General features: G+C 41.7%; 2 protein-coding genes and 1 pseudogene across 3 annotated transcripts in view; 2 read left to right on the top strand and 1 right to left on the bottom strand.

The window, feature by feature from the left end:
• The first annotated feature begins 11984 nt into the window (after positions 1–11984).
• On the top strand, positions 11985–12638 carry LOC132072670 (claudin-22-like). The gene has a single exon (XM_059471155.1). The coding sequence runs from the start codon at positions 11985–11987 to the stop codon at positions 12636–12638; it is 654 nt and encodes a 217-aa protein (XP_059327138.1).
• A 1217-nt stretch (positions 12639–13855) lies between these two features.
• On the top strand, positions 13856–14515 carry LOC132072702 (claudin-22-like; annotated as a pseudogene).
• Positions 14516–15288: 773 nt separating this feature from the next.
• WWC2 (WW and C2 domain containing 2) overlaps positions 15289–20860 on the bottom strand; it is a 94753-nt gene continuing 89181 nt past the window's right edge. For both annotated transcript variants that reach the window (XM_059469887.1, XM_059469889.1), the window contains 2 exons: positions 19999–20126; positions 15289–17967 (listed from right to left, as the gene is read on the bottom strand). In XM_059469887.1, the coding sequence (XP_059325870.1) occupies positions 17901–17967; positions 19999–20126 (195 nt within the window). In that variant the 3' untranslated portion in view covers positions 15289–17900. The remainder of the gene's footprint in view (positions 17968–19998; positions 20127–20860) is intronic.

Genomic DNA, 20860 nt, shown 5'->3' on the forward strand with positions numbered 1-20860 from the left:
AGAAGTGATAATTAGATAAAGAGAAGCATGATAATATGCTGTAGTATAAAGGGGTTTTAAATGAGTACAGATGTATTGCTCCTAACCACTGAACCTGTACTTTATGAAAATCATCACACACTTGATACAAGGAGCACTTTTCTCATCTCATGCCATCTGTGCATCTGGCAGAATATTACTGGAAACTCATTTGTACATTCACTGGAGAATGTATCCTTCCCATTAAGAAAAAAAAAAAAAAACAAACCAAATGATTTTTAGATCATATCTTACAGCGAAAGATACTAGATTTCGAGCAGACCACTGTTAAGATGATTCACTTTTTTCCATTTTATTTCTAGGGCTAGAGTCTTGTTGCCAAAATGTAGATGCCGAAATGCAGATGCCAAAATGCCGATATACCAACAAGATGGTGTTGTTCACAATATTTTCAACTTCAGGGAAGATTTAAACAAAACTTCTGTCCTAAAGTTAGATTTAAATTTCAGACTCGGAGATTTTTACACTGGAGCATGGAGACAACAGCAATCTATCCTCACCATGTTTTTATATTCTTTTCCTGCTGGGCTGGATAAAGTTTTGGCTTGTCCTTGCATACTACTGCTGTTCCTGTATGAGTGAATGTAGCTTTGCAGGTGTATACCAAGCTCAGTAACATGTCTTTGTACAGTCCTTTAACTCATGCAGCTACTTCCTTTTTGTGCATGGAATTTTGTACAAATAATACAAAAACTTGAGTATATTTCAAAATAGTCACTTTCTCAGTATCTCTTCCAGGGTACCATATAAGTTAAAAGCAGACTCTTGTGATAGGCCAAAGAATAAAAAGCAATGCCTGCTCAAGTGAAGACAGGTTATCTTCATATTGGGGAATACCAATTTTAATCATCTTCATAATTGTATTCCTGCAGTTGGAACCTGAGCTCCTTCACTGACTTTCATTGAGGATGGAGCATTCTCTGTTTAAATGTTTGAGTTCCTGGATGGAAGGAACCTTCACCTCTATGCAAACATGTTTGGAAAGTGTCTAATACTATGCAGCAGATGCTTAGTACCTTTCCAAGATACAGTCATTGTCAGTTAGTAAAAGTAGAAATAACTATCCCGTAACCATTGCAGAGGTGTGATATTAGAAGGCTCCAGGATTTCTCTCTCTCTGGGTTGATATGAAATGTGCGCAGACATTGTCTCAATCTCCCCAGCAGCATTCATTGGAACTCCTGCACTCTTGCTTGTCTCAGCTATATCAAGTTTTGCAGCACATGGGGCATTACATGGGCTGGTGGATTCTGTGCATCACCCCTTTCACCTCTGTGGGCAGTGTTTGACTGAGGGTGCTGCTGGGTGGCTGCAGTTGGTGAAGGCAGGAAAATGCTATCCTGCCTTCCCTCCTTCCGTGTGTCCATTCTTTCCACCAGAGCAGCCATGGGCACCTTGGTTTGACTCCCTCCTCTCTGCCCTGCTGAAGGAACCTGAAGAGATGGTGATGTTTCAGCTTTTCTTGATGAAAAGTAGGGAAAGTGAAGGGAGTAGAGAGAAGGGGGTGAGGATGAATGTGGCAGAGGACAACAGTGAAGTGTATATTTGAGCTTTAATACTGAAAATGTTAGTACTTTAATTTGTTAATGACACGATGTTGTGAACTCTTTGAACAATAGGTTTGCTTAGATAGATTTCATTACTGAGGGGATACTTAAATTCTAATGAAATCCTGTGAGGGAAGAAAGGGAAGAAAAGCTGGTTTGGGGTTTTGTGTGTGTAGGTTTTTTTTTGTTTGGTTACATTTTTTGGTGTTCTTTTTAATTGAAAAGATATTGTAGTGTGAGAGAGAACAATTGCTTCCGAGGAAGGATCTTCCTTTTTTGCATTTCCTAGCTCTCTGAACCTTAAAAGGTAAAGGGCAAAACCTATTTAATCCACTAGAATCTAAGGAACAATCATATTTCAAACAACCATACATTTGTTTGGGTTTTTTCCTCCCTTTCCCTCAAATCTCAATATGGCAAATGAGCAAAATGCCCTAGGTGCCCCACACTTCCTTGACTTACAGTTTGTGTTGCATTCTGGCTAGATTGCTGTTACAAGGTGTGTGCAGTCTTCTAATTTATGGTTAGCAAGTCTCTATCACCTTTGCAGTCCCAACTTGTGCAGTAACAATTCCTATGTAGGTTCAACTGGCAACTATAAGTAATTTCTCATAAGTTTACTGATAATAAGAAACATATCTTAAAGAATGAGAGAGAGCTTATTATAATAATTGTCTGCAGATGTGAAATGAAAAGCATTATATAAATATATATCTGTAACACTCTATTAAACCAGAATCTCCCAATGAGGGATCCGTGGTGATAAATAAGCCCATACATTTCACAGCTCAGAAATTAGTTTCTTAGACTTCCATCATTCAAGGAAATCACATTCCAATCACTGCTCAACTGACATGAGTTTTCATACTTATAGTAATCTCCTGTATTGGCATTATATCAAAAATAATTCCCTGAAGAAAAAGGCTAATTTTCTAACCCAGTCAACCCTCACTTTGAAGTCTGCATTGGGATGGTGATGGAAAAGTTTTGCAAAGGTTGAAGTACTGAGCCTTAAAGCATCCTTTATTCTTCCAGTGTAATGATGGCAAATCTACCCTCTCTCATTTCAATGCTTTGAATAAGTCCCTAAAGCAGAAATCGGCAGTTTCATGTTGCTGTGCTTGACTCTTTCAGTGCCTTTCCCTTCTAGATTTTGTGCAACTACCATTAGTTCTACATGACATCCTATTTCAAGCTTTTGATTGATCTTACAGAAGTGAAACTGTTAGCAAGGTCTTTCAATCACAGAAGTACATTTTTTTTGCATGCCTAACAGGCTCTTGCTAAAGTTGCTTAGTGAATTACAACCAATGTTTGAAGAGGGAAGGTATGTGGGCTTGGGAAGTCCCTGCAATACGGAAAAGCAGGGAATATGCCCTTTTGACATAAGGACAGTGATGGCTGTAGCCTTTTCCCACTTGAGAGGGTTCTGCAGTCCCTTCGTGGCTCTCCTGAAGGTGCTAAATCCTCACTTTCTCATGCTGTGCTCAGCCCAGCCCTGCCTGGCTGTGTCTGTGCTGGCCCTGGCAGTGTAGAACTATCTGCAGGGGCTGCACTGCTGGGTTGTCCTCACTGCCTACACTGGGGGGGTGGATCAGAAGAGGTGTTGTGGCCTTTGTCTCTGCTGGACTGTTCCTTTCTGCTCCAAATTCTCCACAAAATATTCAGTTGTTTGGGTTTGTGACTTTGCTCTAGCAGTGTCCCGCCATTCACTGAGTGGCAGTGTCTTCAGATGTAATGCAGAAACAAATAATGTGGTCTTATAAATCATCACCTTTAAATATTGAGTTCAGTTTTTAGTGAAAGTGTAATGACACCGTGAGCTCACTCTGTGTGTTTAAAGTTACTCTCTTTTTCCTTTTCAAGATGGAAATTGTCATTATCTTCATAACTGGCATACCCCTCTCTGTATTGCCCCTTACCTGCTTTCACAATGGTTTCCAAGTGCCCATAATTAAAGGCTGCTGTTGTGGATTGCACTAGGGTTCAAGAAGAAGTATAACAAGTGCCACTCATACATTGGAGTGGGCAATACTAGTGGACATTGTGTTGCTTTCACTGAACTTCTCACATTACTACATTTACCTTTCCAGCTCTGTGTGAGGCTATGTCTAACCTAGTACTGTAATTCCAATGAGGGACACAGAGGAACTCAAGCAGAAGAACCACCATACTAACTTTAGGAATAAATAAATAAAATTTAGATTGCTCCACATCATTGGGAGGTCAAAAGGTACCTGCTGTCACTCTCTTGTGAAGTTTATGACTCTCAAGATTTGGAGATATGCAGATAGATACTCGGGGAGAAGTTGACTTCTGTACTGTGATGCTCTCTGAAGCACCCTGAAACCTTAAGCTCTACCAATACAAACAATAATTTTTGTCATATCTCACTTAGATGCAGACTAGAGGAAGTCAGTATGGATAGCAGTAAGGGTTGTGTTTCTGTGGTTTCACTGAAGAGCACATTGGCTGTGCAAACCCAAAAGATGCTCCAGCTTCACTGAGAAATGGATTCCTAGTTGGGTAGGGAAATGTTAACTCTTATGACTTCCAGCTCAAGCAATAAGTTGAAAACCAAAAGACTGCCAAGCTGAATGAATTAAGTCACTCATAGTAAGATGCTGAAGACACTTCCTCGCCAGCTTCTGACAGCAGCTGTTTTACTGGCTGTAACTGAGATTTTGCCATAGAAAATCTATACACTAGCTCTTATTTCCATATTTTGTACATATGTCTGTAAGAGGGGAATCTAAAATTGAATGATCTGGGAATGATTCATGAAAATACCCAATATTTAAATGAGCAACAAGAGCAAATTAGGGAACTCCAGGACTATCTTCAAATACACAAAACAAGAGCAGTGTCTGGGCAATGGTACTGGGGACAATCGTACTTCAGATGAACACACTTTTTGGACCACTAGAGGAGAATAAACAAGCCCACAACATGAACATGCTTTACAAAGGAACTGAAAGTGTAGGAAAGAGCCAGTCTCATAATTCTGCTTTTGGGGGCTTAAATTGCCTAATCAGATTACAAAGTGGTAAACTTAGTATTTCTTTTCACTTACACTGACCATTAAACATTGAGATAATTGTGTGGGCTCCAGACCTGTGTAAAGACAACAATTCTCTAGTTCCCTTTGCAGGGAATAAAGTATTAGTGTATCTGTCCCTGGCTGTGGAGGTTCCCAGCAGGATTAGTGTAGCTTTTAAAGAGAATATGTATCACTTGCAGTGAGATTCAGAATCCTTGTGTTCAGCCTGAAATCATTTTATGGGGAGTAAAAATTTAATGCACTTAACTACATAAGATGATATGCAAACTGACCACTCTGATTCTGCTTTAGTCTAGTCAAAATCAATTTGCAAAAGGATGCTTGAAGCTAGTTTGAATGAATGATGTGATCTCCAGTACTTGAAAAGTATTACTGAACCTGTATGAACCTGATCATGACCTGTGCTGCATTCTTCAAAGGCATTATTTTACCTGCATAGGCCTCTGTAGGCTGGTATCCCTGTACGTTACATACCTCAGACTTTAAAGTCTATGCAGAAAAAGGAATGGGGAATAAATGCTCTAAACACGGTCAAAACTCCCTCTAAATCCATCCTCACCTTCCTTACCTGAAAGCATACTGGTCAGTGATAGCTGTACCTGCTCTTCCTTTTCTTCTTGACAAGCCTGTGTTGCCCATGTCCAGTGCTTGCTGCAGAGGCTGGCAAGGGGAGCAGGGGCAGAGTTGTCCTGGAGCAGCTCTCTTGTGCATGGGCCCCCTGCCACGGGCTGCAGAGGTTCCTGGCAGGCACCTTCCCTGCCTGCTGGCCTGGGAGCCGTCTTTCAGTGGCCATCTCCACTGAAACCCCCCCGAGATGATCTGTTGTGTCGGGTTGTGCAGATGCTGGCAGATGTTGTCACAGCAGTGTAACAGTAAATCCTGGACTTATGTTTCCAATTGCTCTGAGCCATGGGACAGAAACTGATGGGGGCCCAGTTCTAGCCCTTTAGGCTTTGCAGTAACTCTGACATGTGTAGGAACAAGTCCACCAAATACAAGTATTCTGAGAATGACATATTTTTAGATGTAGAAAAAGAAGTAACAGTGGGGAGGAAAAGTGTGAAAGAAGTACAAGGGAGATAAGACTAAGGCAGTGACTGACCTAAGAATGTACATAGTCCAGGTGTGGTTTTTTGTAAGATCAGTAAATTCCAAGTAAAGGCATTTCAGTCCTTGTTACAATCCTAGTCCCAAGTCACGTGTTACCTTCTCCTCCCCTCCAAAAGAACAAGAATTGCATATAGTCCAGAATAGTGTAAGGAAGCTTTTCTTGCTCAAAGTTAGTGCATTGTTAATAGTAAATTGCAAAACTTAATTGGCAGATCCTACTAATGCAGCAGTTCCAGTGCTTCTGATGGCTATAATTTAAAGGCTGGTATACTGTGCTTGTTGTAGTCAACATTTGCAAAATGGATGGACTTCACAGACTGGATGCTGTTCTCAGACTATATTGATTGTTGGAATTAAGAGCCGAGAAGAAAATATTAAATGTTCACAGTCAAGAGAAGCACAACAGGTTTCCATAACAGTTTTTCAGTAACCGTGATTTTAAAGTCAGATAAACATGTAGTCCCTGAAGGAGCAGAATCACTCCTAAATCATGGTTATCTTGAAAATTATTTAAATGGTGTTATGGGGGTTCTCATTGAAAGTCACAAGGATTTCCAGAACTAGCATTCCTCCTCTGAACAGAGAAAGGGCACAGAAACAACACTGCCAAATATGAAAATATTCAATCTGCAGAATGTGTTGTAGTGTGTTCATTAAGTTCATTTAATTCCTCCCCCATTTTATGTATCTGCTCCCCCCCCATTTTGTGTAAAATGGTTCTGCCCTCCTCAGTTTTCCCGCCACAGCCCTGCCAGTTCCATTGTCAATTTGTTAGGTTATATAATTCCTCCTCCCCTTTTTCCCTTATATGTATGCTTTTTCTCCTCCCTGGGGCAAGTCAATCAATCACCCCCCTGTGGGATCTCAGCACCTCAGGATGGAGGTGCAGAGAGGCCGAGACCACCCTTGGGGGGCTCGGGAATCCTGGAATGTTGCCAGAAGCGTCTGGTGGCAGGATTTTGATCCTACACAGGAGATGAGACCTGTATGAAGACTGGGAGGAATTCACTGGGTGAATGGTGAAGGGGTAAGTTAGTTAAAGTGTAAAACACAGGGTTTAGGATTTTGGTACAGGGGGGTCTAAAGAAGTAAGATGGAGGAATTGGGGCGTGTCCTGTCCTTCTTCTTCTTCTTCTTGGCCTCCATCTTCTGTGGTGGTGGTGGCACTTGGGGATTGGTTGTTACTAGAAGTGCACAGGTTAATAAGAGTAGAAGGTATTGGAGAAAAATGATAAATATTGTACACGTAACTTAGGGTATAAAGATAAGTGACCGCCCGGGGGCTTCGGGAGTGTGCCCATGGCTGACTTGCTGTGCAGACCTCTGTCAGGCTGAAAGAAAATCTTTTAGATAAACAATTAATAAACACCAAGACCGAGACAAGATCAGAAGTCTCTCCTCGTCCTTTGAAGCGTCGGCTCTCCAAGGCCATCCCTGGGCCTTTCCAGGCCACCAAAACAGCAACACAGAAAACCTTACAAGTGGCGTTCGCTGCGTGGGCACCCCCCACCAACCCTTTTGGGGGGGGATCAGCCCTGAAGAGCTGAAGAGCTGAAGAGCCGAGAGGGCAGCTCCTGAGGAGAGAAGCCTGAGAAGAAAAAAAAAAGGAAAAGAAGAAAGAAGAAAAGAAAAAAAAAAAAACAGCCAGAAGAGTCTGCAAAAAAACAGTCACTGAGAATTCCATCTCTCAGCTTCTGCCGAAGACAAGTTCGTAGCAGAGCAGCCCGGATCGGAACCGGAAGGCGCCTCTGGATCCTTCTCCTGTGACCTGCTGGGCGGAGATCAGGAGCCTCCGGACAGCTCTGACGACAGAGTCGGTGAGAAGGTCAAAAAATAAGAACATAATTGCACACTCTCCCAAAAAAAACAACGGGAAATTTTGTCCGCCTTACAAGGCGTGGCTCAAACATATACAGAAAGGATCTCAAAAGAAAGAATTAAAACAGCTGTTGTTGTGGGCAAGGCTTAATTACCCACTGGCCGAAACATGCCTGCTATTCGAAGTGGGGTTTTGGCAGGAAATTAATAGGCACTTATATTTTTTAGCAACAAAGAAGGACGAGACAGCGTTAAAGCTGCTCTCGCCGGCAAGATTGATGCCAGAAAGGCATCATCTCGGCACAGTCGAAAAGACTGGGAGAGCAACGAAAAGTTGCCGGCACCCTCAGAAGGAGGGTGGGGAGCAAAGCTCCAGGAAAGAATTACCTCTGACCTCAAGAAGCCAGGGGAAAGGGCTCTCGAGAAAAGAGAGCAGGAAATAATATTAAAGCCCCGGTCCCAAAACCCAGAAACCCCAGGAAGCTCCTAAAGCGTCCTGAAACTCCGGAGAGTACAGTGGAGTCAGGATCGGAAGGGGGGGTGCAGGGGGGAGAGAAGGGATCGGGGGGGGAGGCGTTTCCCGCGGGGGGCACGGCGCGGCAGCGACGGAGCCGGCGGGGAGCGCGGGTGAAGAGATAAAGGGAGACATGAGTGCAGACGCGGCTTTTATCAGCGCGGCGCCGGGGGGTGGCGGCCGCTCCGGCCGGCCGGCAGAGTAGCGGAGACACGCGCGGCGGGCAAAACTCGCAACCCGGGAGCGAAGTCGGGTCGAATTGCGGGGCGGGCCCGGGTGCCGGCGGGGGGCAGGCTGTACACACCGGCGGGAGGAGCCAGGGACACAACGTCAGAGGGAGAGGAGACAGAGTCGGGACAGACTGAGGGGAGGAGATTCGGAGGTAGAACGAGGGGGAGAGAGTGACGTCTCAGGCGAGGAGGGGCCGTGCTCGGGATCCTATGTCCCAGCGGCTCCACACCCTCTTCGGAGTTGATACCTTCGGTTGTAACCCTCGGAGTCCCAGTCCCTTCCCTTCAAGGGAGACGTTCTGGTGTTCAAGCTCCATTTCCAGCTGAATTAAAAGCCAAGCAGACACAGTCTGAAATGAGATCACGAACACGGCAGTCGACAGGACAGGGGCGGTAGAGCTCATGCTGTCATCCGAGCTGGGGAAGCCGGTGACAGCGCCACCTAGTGGGGGGCAAGGCTTTCCCTTGTATCTCCACAGATCGAGACGTGGGTGTCAGCACGACACGTGAAACCATTTCGAGTGCGAGAACATGAAAACGCAGATCCCAGAAACAAAGATCCAAGAAAAACAAAGAGACGAGTACTCAGACAGGGGTCGAGACTCAGACTGCCAAGACGACTCGGAAGAGAAATAAGAAGAAACTAAGGACTTTGGGAGAATTCTCTGTTAAGGTCCTGAATGAAAAGCAAAGCAATGATGTCACACAGAAGTGAAGCCATGAGTTTCATGATGCTTATGTGCATCATTCTTTCATTCATTGAAATAAGCAATGGGGGTAATTTACCTATTAATCAGCCAAAGCAAAATGTATGGTAGAGTTCTTTGACATCTCTCCCATTTGGAGAGGAATTTTAAGAGTAGGGTTCTATGTTTTAATAATTCTCCTACTCCTCATACTTGTCGTCCCATGCATATTTGCATGTTTAAAACACGCTATGAATCGGATAGTAAAAGAGGTCTTCCTGGTGCAAACAGAAGGGGGAGATGTGGGATCTCAGCACCTCAGGATGGAGGTGCAGAGAGGCCGAGACCACCCTTGGGGGGCTCGGGAATCCTGGAATGTTGCCAGAAGCGTCTGGTGGCAGGATTTTGATCCTACACAGGAGATGAGACCTGTATGAAGACTGGGAGGAATTCACTGGGTGAATGGTGAAGGGATAAGTTAGTTAAAGTGTAAAACACAGGGTTTAGGATTTTGGTACAGGGGGGTCTAAAGAAGTAAGATGGAGGAATTGGGGCGAGTCCTGTCCTTCTTCTTCTTCTTGGCCTCCATCTTCTGTGGTGGTGGTGGCACTTGGGGATTGGTTGTTACTAGAAGTGCACAGGTTAATAAGAGTAGAAGGTATTGGAGAAAAATGATAAATATTGTACACGTAACTTAGGGTATAAAGATAAGTGACCGCCCGGGGGCTTCGGGAGTGTGCCCATGGCTGACTTGCTGTGCAGACCTCTGTCAGGCTGAAAGAAAATCTTTTAGATAAACAATTAATAAACACCAAGACCGAGACAAGATCAGAAGTCTCTCCTCGTCCTTTGAAGCGTCGGCTCTCCAAGGCCATCCCTGGGCCTTTCCAGGCTACCAAAACAGCAACACAGAAAACCTTACACCCCCCCACTCCACCTAGCATTCCAGAAGCTTCTCCTCTTTGGGTGTTGTGGTTGGCTGTGGTCCCGGGGCCCCTCCCATACCTTGTACCTATTGGGCTCTCCACTATGTCATTTGTGTTAAGTTCATCCCCTCTTCTCCCCCTATTGGTCTTCTGTAAACCCCTCCCGCGTCCACCCCTTCCCTTTATAACCCCTAAGCATCCTTTGTTCTTGGTCATTGGCTGGGACATGGTGGGCTTTGCAATAAACCAAGTTTAGCCCCCCGGCGAGTGTCCAGCTCTTTCCTTCTCGTCGTTTAGCAGCAATCCAGTCCGCAGCCAGCACAGCCCGAGGCCTTACGATGCCGAGGGGCGCTGGCAGACCATGCAGCGAGGTGTCGGCCTTAACCTCAGCGAGCCGGACTCTGACCTTCTCTGCTCTAGAAGGCCAAATACATGTCTCTGCAAGAATGAATCAATGCAGGATTTATCTGTCTGATTTTTCTTTTGCCCTGTGGATGGCCAAAGTTACAGGCTAGCTTGCACCACTTTGTTCCCGGTGTTGTCGGTTATATCATTGGTGATTTCTGGTCTTGTGCATAGTAATTTTTTTGATCAAATATAAGCTGTCAAACTAATGGGTTGGTACAAAAGAAAGGGAGATAGCTCATCTTTCTGGAGGCTTTTTGTTGGTTCTTCACAGCTTGTGACAGGAAATAAACAAGGGTTTGAATTTAAAACTCCCTATAAAAATGAGGAAGAAGAGATCATCTCACAGTGGCAGTTCTTAATGATACCCATGATAATGGTTCAGGATTTTGGAAAACTTCAAAATCAGTGTTATGTTTTCCCATCACATAACCCATTTTGAGCAAATGAGAATTAAAATATACAGATAAATAAATTATCACATCTAGGAAATGAAATAAAGACTGGAAAACGTCTCTGGGTCATACTCTTGTAGATGTGTTCATGCTGCTCAGCTCCTTCCCAGACAGGCTGTGCTGTTACATGTGGGAAGGGAAACAGCAAATAGATGTTCTCCTTCTGACCCTGTAGACAAGCACAAGGTTAGCTGATATGAGAGCAGGAAAAAGCAGGATTTCCTAATGGGGTAGTGGCATAATGGTATCTTGCTTTGATCAGGAAGGTGTGCTAGGCATTCCTGGCCCTGGGAGCATTGAGTGCCAAATGTTGTTAGATGCTAAGTGAATACTCTGTGTGCCATCTGGGACAGGTTCTTTAGGAAAGGGGACACTGAGCTGGTGTAAGCTGCTACCGTGGTGTCGCTGAAGTCCTGGGGCAGGTAAAGTTTACACTGGCTGAGGATCTGCCCGGGTTCATTATGGTGGAGGGCATGTCTAGGGTTTCATTTTCTATGGTACTTTCACCATACCCGTCTCCTTTTCCCTTTAAGAGTCCGTCAAAACAAAGCCCATTTTAAAAGAAATGAATGTAGAAAATGTGAAACATAAGGATCTTTTACAAAGTGTCTTTTACAGTGCTGAGTACATAAAACAGGGCAGTGGAAGATAAGCCATTATGTATGTTGAGGAAGCCTAAGAATAAAGATTATAGGCAAACAGTCTACCTTTCTTTACAAGGCTTGATTTACATCCCTGAAATCTCAAATTTAGCTATTACAATGAAGTCCTGTTGCACACAGAGCTGCCTTTTTATCACCACTTAAAATCTAATTAATCCGTATTGAAGCACAAAGATTTCTGTTGTGTTTTAGGGTGAGGGGTCATAGAGCCCTCTTTGTTCATCCTCAGGCTTGTAATCATCAGGCATTGGGATATAATTTTACCAAGCAAATTGGAAGGTAACAGATTAAATCCTTATCGGAAAGCCTAACTCATGGTTTAGTGAAGTCCTTCGTCCTTTATGTGAAACTTTATATTCATGAAGAACAAAAACGTGTTTCAGAGCTTGCAAAGGGTTAATAGCAAGGGCTTATATTTGGGGCAGCAGAGCCCTAAAATCATCACAGCTTCCACCATCACTCAAGGTAGCAGTTGGTACAGAACTGCTGGGGAGACCTTTCTCCTCAAGCTTTCAGGACTCTGCTCTTACAATGGCCTTAGTCTATCAACCAGTGATGCAATTAAGTGGCATATTGGTCTCTCTCTTGGGATGGGTCCTGTCCTGTCTCACCACCTATCTACCCCAGTGGAAAAACCTTAACTTGGAACTAAATGAACTGGAGATCTGGACTATGGGACTCTGGCAAGCTTGTGTTGTCCAGGAAGAAGGTGGAATGCAATGCAAGGACTTCGATTCTTTCCTAGCTTTGCCTCCAGAGCTCAGGATTTCTAGGATTTTGATGTTTTTTTCCAATGGATCAGGGCTTTTGGGCCTTCTACTCTCAGGATTTGGGTTGGACTGTTTGAAAATTGGTGAAAGACAACAGGAACAAAAGAAACGATTGTTGCTGTTTGGAGGAATGCTCTTCTGGATATCGGGGATTACAGCTATTGTCCCAGTTTCCTGGGTTGCCCATGCCACAGTCCAGGAATTTTGGGATGAGAATATACCAGATATTGTTCCCAGGTGGGATTTCGGGGAAGCATTGTTTGTTGGCTGGCTTGCTGGATTTTGTCTTATATTAGGAGGATCCCTACTTAATTGCACAATCTGTTCTACTGAAGTCCATCCATCTTCAGTCCATTATGCAGTAGCAGAACAGCAGGATCAGTGTCAATGCTTGGAAACTGAAACAAGGCCTTAAAATGGGAAGTTTTAAGCAGTACAGCAATACTGCCCTATCTTTTCCAAACCCTTGTGCAAGCCAGAATCTTGTTCCGGTAGTAATTCAAAGGACTCTTTATTATGCAGCTGATTTCCTAAATTTCTCTCTGTTTTCTCCATAAACTGATATCAGAAGGTGGTGTGTTTTCTCACCTGTGGAGCTGCTTAAAACTGTTTCGCAGCAAAATGCTGACGTGTTCACAGACTGCATGGAAAAGGTGCTTTTGCTTTCTTAACTGCAGTGTAAAACCCTGAAAATGAGTATGCATGTTCTCTTACAGCTTGGATTTTAACCAAAATGTGCTTCCTTTTTTATGTAACCAGTGAAATAAGCCACAAAGTTTGACTCCCTGTTGCAATTTTCCACTTGACTGATGCAGTGACATATGAACTTAGAGGAGATGTCTGATCCTAAACAGTCTGAATACCTGCATTGCATCAAATGGTTTTTCTGCGTATTTGGAAATAGTAGGTTTCTGAAATTGTAGCAAGCTTTGCAACTGTCTTTTTGTGCATGGGGTGTGATGGTGTGGGTGCTTAGACCCAGCAAGCTGTGTTCTTCCAGTCTGCCACATTAAACTGCCCATACAAGTTATTCTAAGTGTTTCTGGCACCTGCATACTTTTGCACCAAAAATAGGCTGAGAAATGCTGCTTTAAAAACCAGTGTAGCTAACTTCCTCTGACACAGGTCTTGAGTCATTATGCATCCTATCTGAGGTCCCTTAAGTTCCATTCACTCATGTTTGGAACATGTTGCTGTATATTTGACATTAAACATGTGACATTTAACTGGCCACAAAGCAGACAGTATCATTTGCTCTAAGTGGAAGTGCATCAATGTGATGATAGAACTTGAAAACAAACTGAGATGCCAAAATGAGCAAAATTGCTGTAATGCTTTAGCTGATTGATGGAAAACCAAGTATATGCTTTTCTTAAAAAAAAAAATCCAACAAAAAACTAATGAAAAGTGAGCCCAGCTGTGGCCACACCATTCTGCTACTGCTTTACCACACCATGTCCCAGTCCCCCAAACACTGCACGTGGAACCAGGCAAAGCAAAGCAGGAGGGAGGGAGAAGTACTTCATAGAGCATTGTTTTAACTTGTGCTTATTTATGACAGAGTATGACAAGGAACTCAGCTGAACAGTGCCTGCAAAAGCCAATGGTTTTGGGCTTCTGTAATTGCAAAAAATGAACTTGGCAAGCAGGCACAGGCTACTGTTAGCTGGATTTCTGTTATCTGTGCTAGGAAGGATTTTAACTGATACCTGTAACTACTTACAAGGCTGGAAAAATCTCAATTTAGGCATAAATGCACCAGAGCTTAGGAGCATGGGACTCTGGGAAATGATGTAGGAACACAGTGTAAAGACTTTGATTCTTTCCTAGAATTCAAGATTTCCATGGTTTTATTAGCTACATAAAATGGACTAGGACTTCTGAGCCTTGTGATCTCCAGTCCTGGTTTGGACTGTCTAAAGATGGAGGATACAGTGCAGAAGATAAAAAAGCTGTTACTACTTGGAAGAATACTCCAGGTGAAGTCTGGAGACCTTGTCCCTTGCTTACACTGTAATCCAGGGGATTTGGAATAGTGGCATCCCAGAGATTCTGCCCAGATAAGAATTAGGGGATGCCCAGATAGGAATTTGTGGATTTATTCTAATTCTAGGGGTATCTCTACTCCTCTTCACAATCTGTTTATCACCTGACTGTCACTTACGAGAGCAGTATCCAATGGCAGATGTACAAGATGCCCATCAGCATCTGGAAACTGGAAATGGAAGACTTAAAAAAGGGCGGGGTAGGTTTTCCAACATCTTGCTTGCAGTAGAGACAAAGACTTGCTGAACAGACAGGTTACTGTTCACAAGAGCAGGGGTGGGATTCTTTCTTACTGAGTAGTTCCTTTAATCACTACTTACTTCCACTTTTAATGACATGAATTGATGAGCTATGGCAATTTAAGCCACCACTGTATTTCTCCCAAGTCTGATAAATGGCAGATTTTGTTTCTGTGGTATGACTTGGAGGAGTGAGTATAAAATTTTTAATCTCTAGGCCTGAATGGAGAGTTGACCATATTTTAAATGGCAGAACTCCTACTGGGGCTGCTTTATGTATTTTTTACAAAAGAATATTACTTGAAGTCTGAAAGAGTTTGTATCACCAGTTCACCATGCACTACACAAACCTAATGCAGTTCAAGCTTAAATGAAGTTTGCTGGGCCTGTATCATTTACCATACACTAAATGTTCTCAGACATTATGTAATGTAATGCAAGATTCTCCATTGTGAGAGAGAGAGAATATGACCACCTCTATCCCTGCCCAATCTCTCTCTCTAAGGAAAGCCAGTATTTCTGGGCAATAATGAGCTGTTGTCTGGAGGAGACTCAACCATGTTCATTGCAGGTGCAGTTTTTACTTCATGAATGTAAAGAACTAACTTCAAGTATATGAATTAGTTTCCATATAACTTATCCTTACAGCTGTCAGTGATTGATGTGAATTTCTATAAATTGCCATGATTTTACACTGACAAAACTGTAGCAGCTATCTGTTTCTGCAAGACAATATAGAGAGAGAGAAGAGCAATAAAAGAATTAAATAAAACACTAGTCTGGAAAAAAGCTTTGTTAAAAAATGTATTTTCCAATCACTGAAACACATGAAAAGTGCAGAGACAAGTTAATCTATGTAATGTACTTGCATACTCTTACAGACAAAATTAGAACAGAAACACATTCAGAATATAACCTGATTAAATATTTAGTTCAGTCCTGAGCATTTGATATTTAATACAGTATAAACATAGCAATAGTAAAAAGAAAAATAATCTTAAAATTATTTGTGTTCTATTACAATTTCTGCTAAACTTTGCTCATTTGGCTAAATATTCTTGTACCAGTAATATTTACTTTTTGATATATTCAATGTACTGACATTGGTACCTGGAAATAGAACTAATTACATTTGTTATTGGGTAAATTTCACTCCAAGAGTAATATTTATCACTTTACACTGATGGGACTTTATTTGTGTGTAATATTTTAGCTTATTCTATTGAGTGTTTCAAGTGTGACACACTGAATTAGTAAAAAACCCCAAACTCCAAACCCAGAATTGTTAGAAGCTGCCTATAAAAATGTTCAACTTTACAAATCTGGAAAATGAAGAGCATGAATATGTCTGTCTCTCATTTTAAAGGAGTTTTGTAAGCCAAAGCCAGCAATACTCAGGTTTTGACTTCACCATATGCTTACAAATCAGACAATAATATTTTTTTTGGAAAATTATTCAACATTTGAGAAAAACCAGCTAACTGGGCAAGAATTTAGACACTTCTAAGTATTTTTCACAATAGCATCCTTAATGACAAATACTTTTATGGCCAGAACTGAACTATATTAAACAGAACATAAATAAGACTGTAAATAAATAAAAAGAAAAATCATAAAGTAGACCTCTAAATATCATTCTACAAACACTTTATATAATCAAATTGAGAAGTTGAAACTGTCAACCTTCATTTCACCTCTACATTAAATAATTCCAGATTTTTTTAATTGACCTTTCAAACATGAATGTTATCTCAAACCAAAGACACAAAAAACAAATGGGGCATTCATAAAGGATGTTGAATCAGTCATCTTGCTCAAAATAGCATGTTTGGCTTTATATTTCAGTGAACTGATGCATTTGTGCATAAGAAAACCCTTGGGTGTTACACAGCCCTGTCATTACAGAATTGTCACTTTGAATCTAAGACAGCTGCTACCATATTGTGGTTATATTGTTTCCATTTGCTCAGCAAGTAATTATGACATTTCTGAAAGATGAAGTTCATGCAATGTGGCTTGTTGCTTGGGGAAGAAAACTGTAGCCAGTGAATGAAATACATCTGAGTGCAACATACTAAGTAGAAAATGAAATATTTCTGTTCTCTGCAATATCCACCTACTTACACAATACCCACAGAAGATGAGCCCAACTGCTTTACCAAGACAGGACTGCTTCAACACCTACATCCAATGTTCTGAACTTCTCACAGAAGGCATCCAAGTTGCCTTCTGATGAAGCAGCCTGCTAGGAAGGAGCATGTAAGACATTTGAAATAGGCTGTTCACATCTATTCATTAAACATGTGCACCCCCAACTGCATACAGGGTCAATTCTATATTTTAAAAATTGTTATATATTGTACAAAAATTTGTGCAGCCTTTTAGTAAGGAGCTTTTTCAGAAAATGGTTTACCTTACCAACAGGACTTCTGTTATCTGAGTTAGCATGTGAGATTTTTTTTTCTGGTATAAATACTTTCATGCTGCATCTCCAGATCTGCAAACCTAGCACACTCCTTCATTATTCCTAGCTGGCAATTATACGGCCCCCTAGGACAAATGATTAACAGAGAAAAACTCTCTGTTTTAAGAGCACAGTGGGTATAACTATTCCAATTTCAATGATGGTGTTATGAATTTGATTCATCCTGTTCAGAAAGTAGCTGCCCCTTTTGGTAGTCTCAAAGTTAAGTTTTAGGGTTACTTGTCTGCCTTGCCTTTCTCACTCCCGCAGATACAAGAAACCTTTTAGTGCAGGTTAAAGTACTGTACATTCACAAAACTAAACTCTGAACTCTCTATCTCCCTACAAAGTATTAAAAAAACAAAACCAGAAAAAATTATTTTCAGAAACAAAATTACATCGTGGATGATGAATCTAAGCAGCAGCTGTTGTGAGGCAGCCTGGATGTTTTGGAAAGGAGCTTACGCTTGTGGTTAACTTTAAACTATAAAAGTTACACTCTTGTACAAAAGTATTGCATGGCAGAACAGCCATTTTCACAGTCTGCTCACATGAAAATAGTGAAAAGATAAACAATTGTCTGTTGAACATAATTTTTCTCAACACAGTGCAGTTCAACAGGATACACGCTTAGTACTGTCTTTGTTCCTTTGTTCCACCTTTACAAAATAAAAACACAGATGCGATACACACAAACTGTACAAAATCAGCATCAGCATACCAAAATTAATCTACTTTGGTTTTCTGTTTGTTGGGGTTTTTTGCCATTTTTTTAAGCTTACAACAATTCAGTTCACTCTATTTTACAAATAAACATATCAATAGTGAATGTAAAATACAAGATCTTTGAAAGCAGATCACTGGAACTACAAAGCTCATCTGAAAAGAGATGAACAAATGGAAAAAACACTTCAATGAAACGGCATAATTATACATCATCAGCTGGAAGGGCCGGTATACTGATCTTTGCTCTTGTGAAGTATGCTATCTTCTCCCTGAAATTAGAAAAGAAAACAAGAGATTTTTTTTTTACCATTTGTGGCATGACTTCAATGTTATCTGCTGTAGAGTTGCTAATATAAGAGCATAATTCTTTAAAACACAGGTTTGGAAAATACACAGAAAATTTATTTACAACAAATGTAGCATTCTGACACAATTACCTTCTTACGCAGATTTATGTAAAAAGCAGTTCCAGTTTCGAAAGAGAAAAAATACCAGTATTTCATTAATAACTGCAATGATAAGACTGAAATATTGTTCCAGTCACTGAACTTCCAATGATGATATTTTCAGTGGGGGGATTAGAAGGCAAAATAAATAATTTTATCCTGACATGGGAAAAGGCCAAGCGGGGAATAGTCAAGTCTGGGCAAGACTCAGAAGCAGAATTGTCAACCCATCCTCCAGTTGCTTCCCCTGTGCTGTTACCTTTTCTGTCACCTATGAACTGAGACATTACTGAAGCATAACAAGTTTATACAGGGTTGCCTAGCAGCAGACTAGAAAGCAGAAGAGAAGTATTGGGGGCTTAAAAATTAAAGCTCAGAAGAGTCATTCTTCTTGAGAGCTTTAAAAATGTCTCTCTGTGATTAGTCTGAGGCCACAGCACTGTAACAAGTCTAACTAGCAGGGCATGCACAATTCAGCCTCCAGGGGTAAGTATTTATCCAGAAGACTAAACCATGTTTTCTACTGGAGTTTCCATGAAAAACAGTAGCTCAGAGCAAAATCAACCTAAACTGACTTTCTCTTCTTAGTTGTGTGGTGACTAGAAAATAAAGCCTTTTGATATCCTTCTTGCAGGGGAATGGGGTTTTAGGCACTATTACACATTCCTGTAGATTTAGGCAGCAGTCTGTGATGATGCTTAAATGACCAGCACTGACCAAAACCCTTTCTCAAGATATGCACAAAAAGTGAAATCTTCAGGATGCTCTGAATTTCAAGCTGCAGATAAATTACTCAGCTGTAATACATCTTAGCTGACGAACCCCTTTCCTTTCTCTCTTGCTTTGATTCTGTATCACTTACAGCTATGGTTTGCAATACATGCTGCCTCACAGGCCCCTACTTGCTTATGGATTTCTCCAACTGCTCACAAAAGGTTAAAAAAAGGGAAAGAAGTCTCAGCAGCTGACTTAAATTTCCTATAAAGGAATCCAAAATTCAAACTCGAAAATTGTGTGGTAACTAACAAAACAAACCAAATTAACTTGTAGTACTGTTTCTATGTGCAAGAGCAAGCACTGCATTTTTCAATCAATAGATGTATATTTCTCTTTATATTTAAGTGTGGCCTCCAGGCTGCAAGTCCTGCCACTTACTGGCCAGTCTTTTAGGAATTTAGACCAGTGAGGATTAAGGTTTAAGATAAATAGTGCTCATTCTGTCTTATGCTAAGCAAGAACACTTCATTAATTGCTTCAAGTAATTGCTTCACAACCAAAATGAGAAGGGAAACAAAACAGAGGAGGGATTCAAGATCTTTCTTAAATACTAAGTCTTAAGCAAGGCACCAGTAGTGGTTAATGAGTTTCCTGATGAACTGTATCCTGTTCTACTTCTCATTGAGTGGCCACTTGTTTCAGGCCCTTGCCATCACTGGAAGAGCTCCCATGACAAAGCCCACAGTCAGCCTGATGTGGGTGAGGTGAGCTACAGCAAGAGCCACACATGTGCCTGCCTACAGCAGATGTCACACAGGGTGTGACACTCCGTGCCTGCCTACAGCAGATGTCACACAGGGTGTGACACTCCGTGCCTGCCTACAGCAGATGTCACACAGGGTGTGACACTCCACTCAGCTTCCTCACCACCTCTGAACTGCCACATGAGCAGGTCACCGAGGCCTGGCCCTCTGAAACTCCAACTTAGAAGCCATGTTAGAAACCTGTGATGTTTCCGGCAAGTCAAAGCCATGTGGATTTTTTACTAATACTACAGAGCATGTCTGGTTATACCAAGAAACAGTTCATGTTACTTCACTACATTAAAAAGGGCATGAAAAGCAGAACAGGCCATACCTGAATGACTGCACCTGCAGTGGCACTTTCTGGCTCTGCTCCCGTAGCCGGCACACATCCTTAGAAGCCTTCCTCATCAATTTCTCAGCACTTAAACCTTGTTTCTGCTCTTCTTTTGACTGTTCAGCCTGTATCAAGAAAAACAACTGTATTTTGCTGATAATGAACAACTATTCATTTCAAAGTGAGAGATACTTCTGTGTTGAGCAAAACACTTGGCAGTGTCAGGTTTACAGTTGGGCTCAATGATATTAAAGGTCTTTTCCAGTCTAAATGAATCTATGATGATCTCTATATAAAAGGTCAGCAAGATAAAAGACTGACATCACAAGCCTAAGCCATGGCTGTGAAATAAACCAATGGGGCTTTTCCTAAAAAAATAAATAGAGCAAATTCTGTGCCATCACAGGTGGCTACTAGGTTTTGTAAATTCTGATATTTCTTAGAGCTGTAGTTAGACAATACCTAACATTGTACGAGCACAAGTTGTCTATCCAAGCATCTTTTTAGAACTGCAAGCCACTGATTCTCTTCCCATATAAAATACTTCTATTTCCTGACAAAGCTCTCAGAAAAGTTGCCTATACCTACTCTAAAGTGACTGACAGAAAAATTAGGGAAGGCGTGCTCTCAAAACACATTTTCAGGTTTTGTTGACCATGTTAGCAAGGAACATGAACTTTTATGACTTTATTCATGACATAGTACCTACTTTGCATGAGACTCACTTCTTTCATTTGCATTGTAGAGACTTAAAAGCCAAGGCAAGTGAACAGAACACCAGTGGTAACAAGAGATCAAAGGTCCTTTGTGAGCACTGCTGAGCAGCTACATACCCCACAGTAAGTGACCGAATTTCTGT

The sequence above is a fragment of the Ammospiza nelsoni genome, chromosome 4, assembly GCF_027579445.1.
Source record: "Ammospiza nelsoni isolate bAmmNel1 chromosome 4, bAmmNel1.pri, whole genome shotgun sequence".
Classification (NCBI taxonomy): domain Eukaryota; kingdom Metazoa; phylum Chordata; class Aves; order Passeriformes; family Passerellidae; genus Ammospiza; species Ammospiza nelsoni.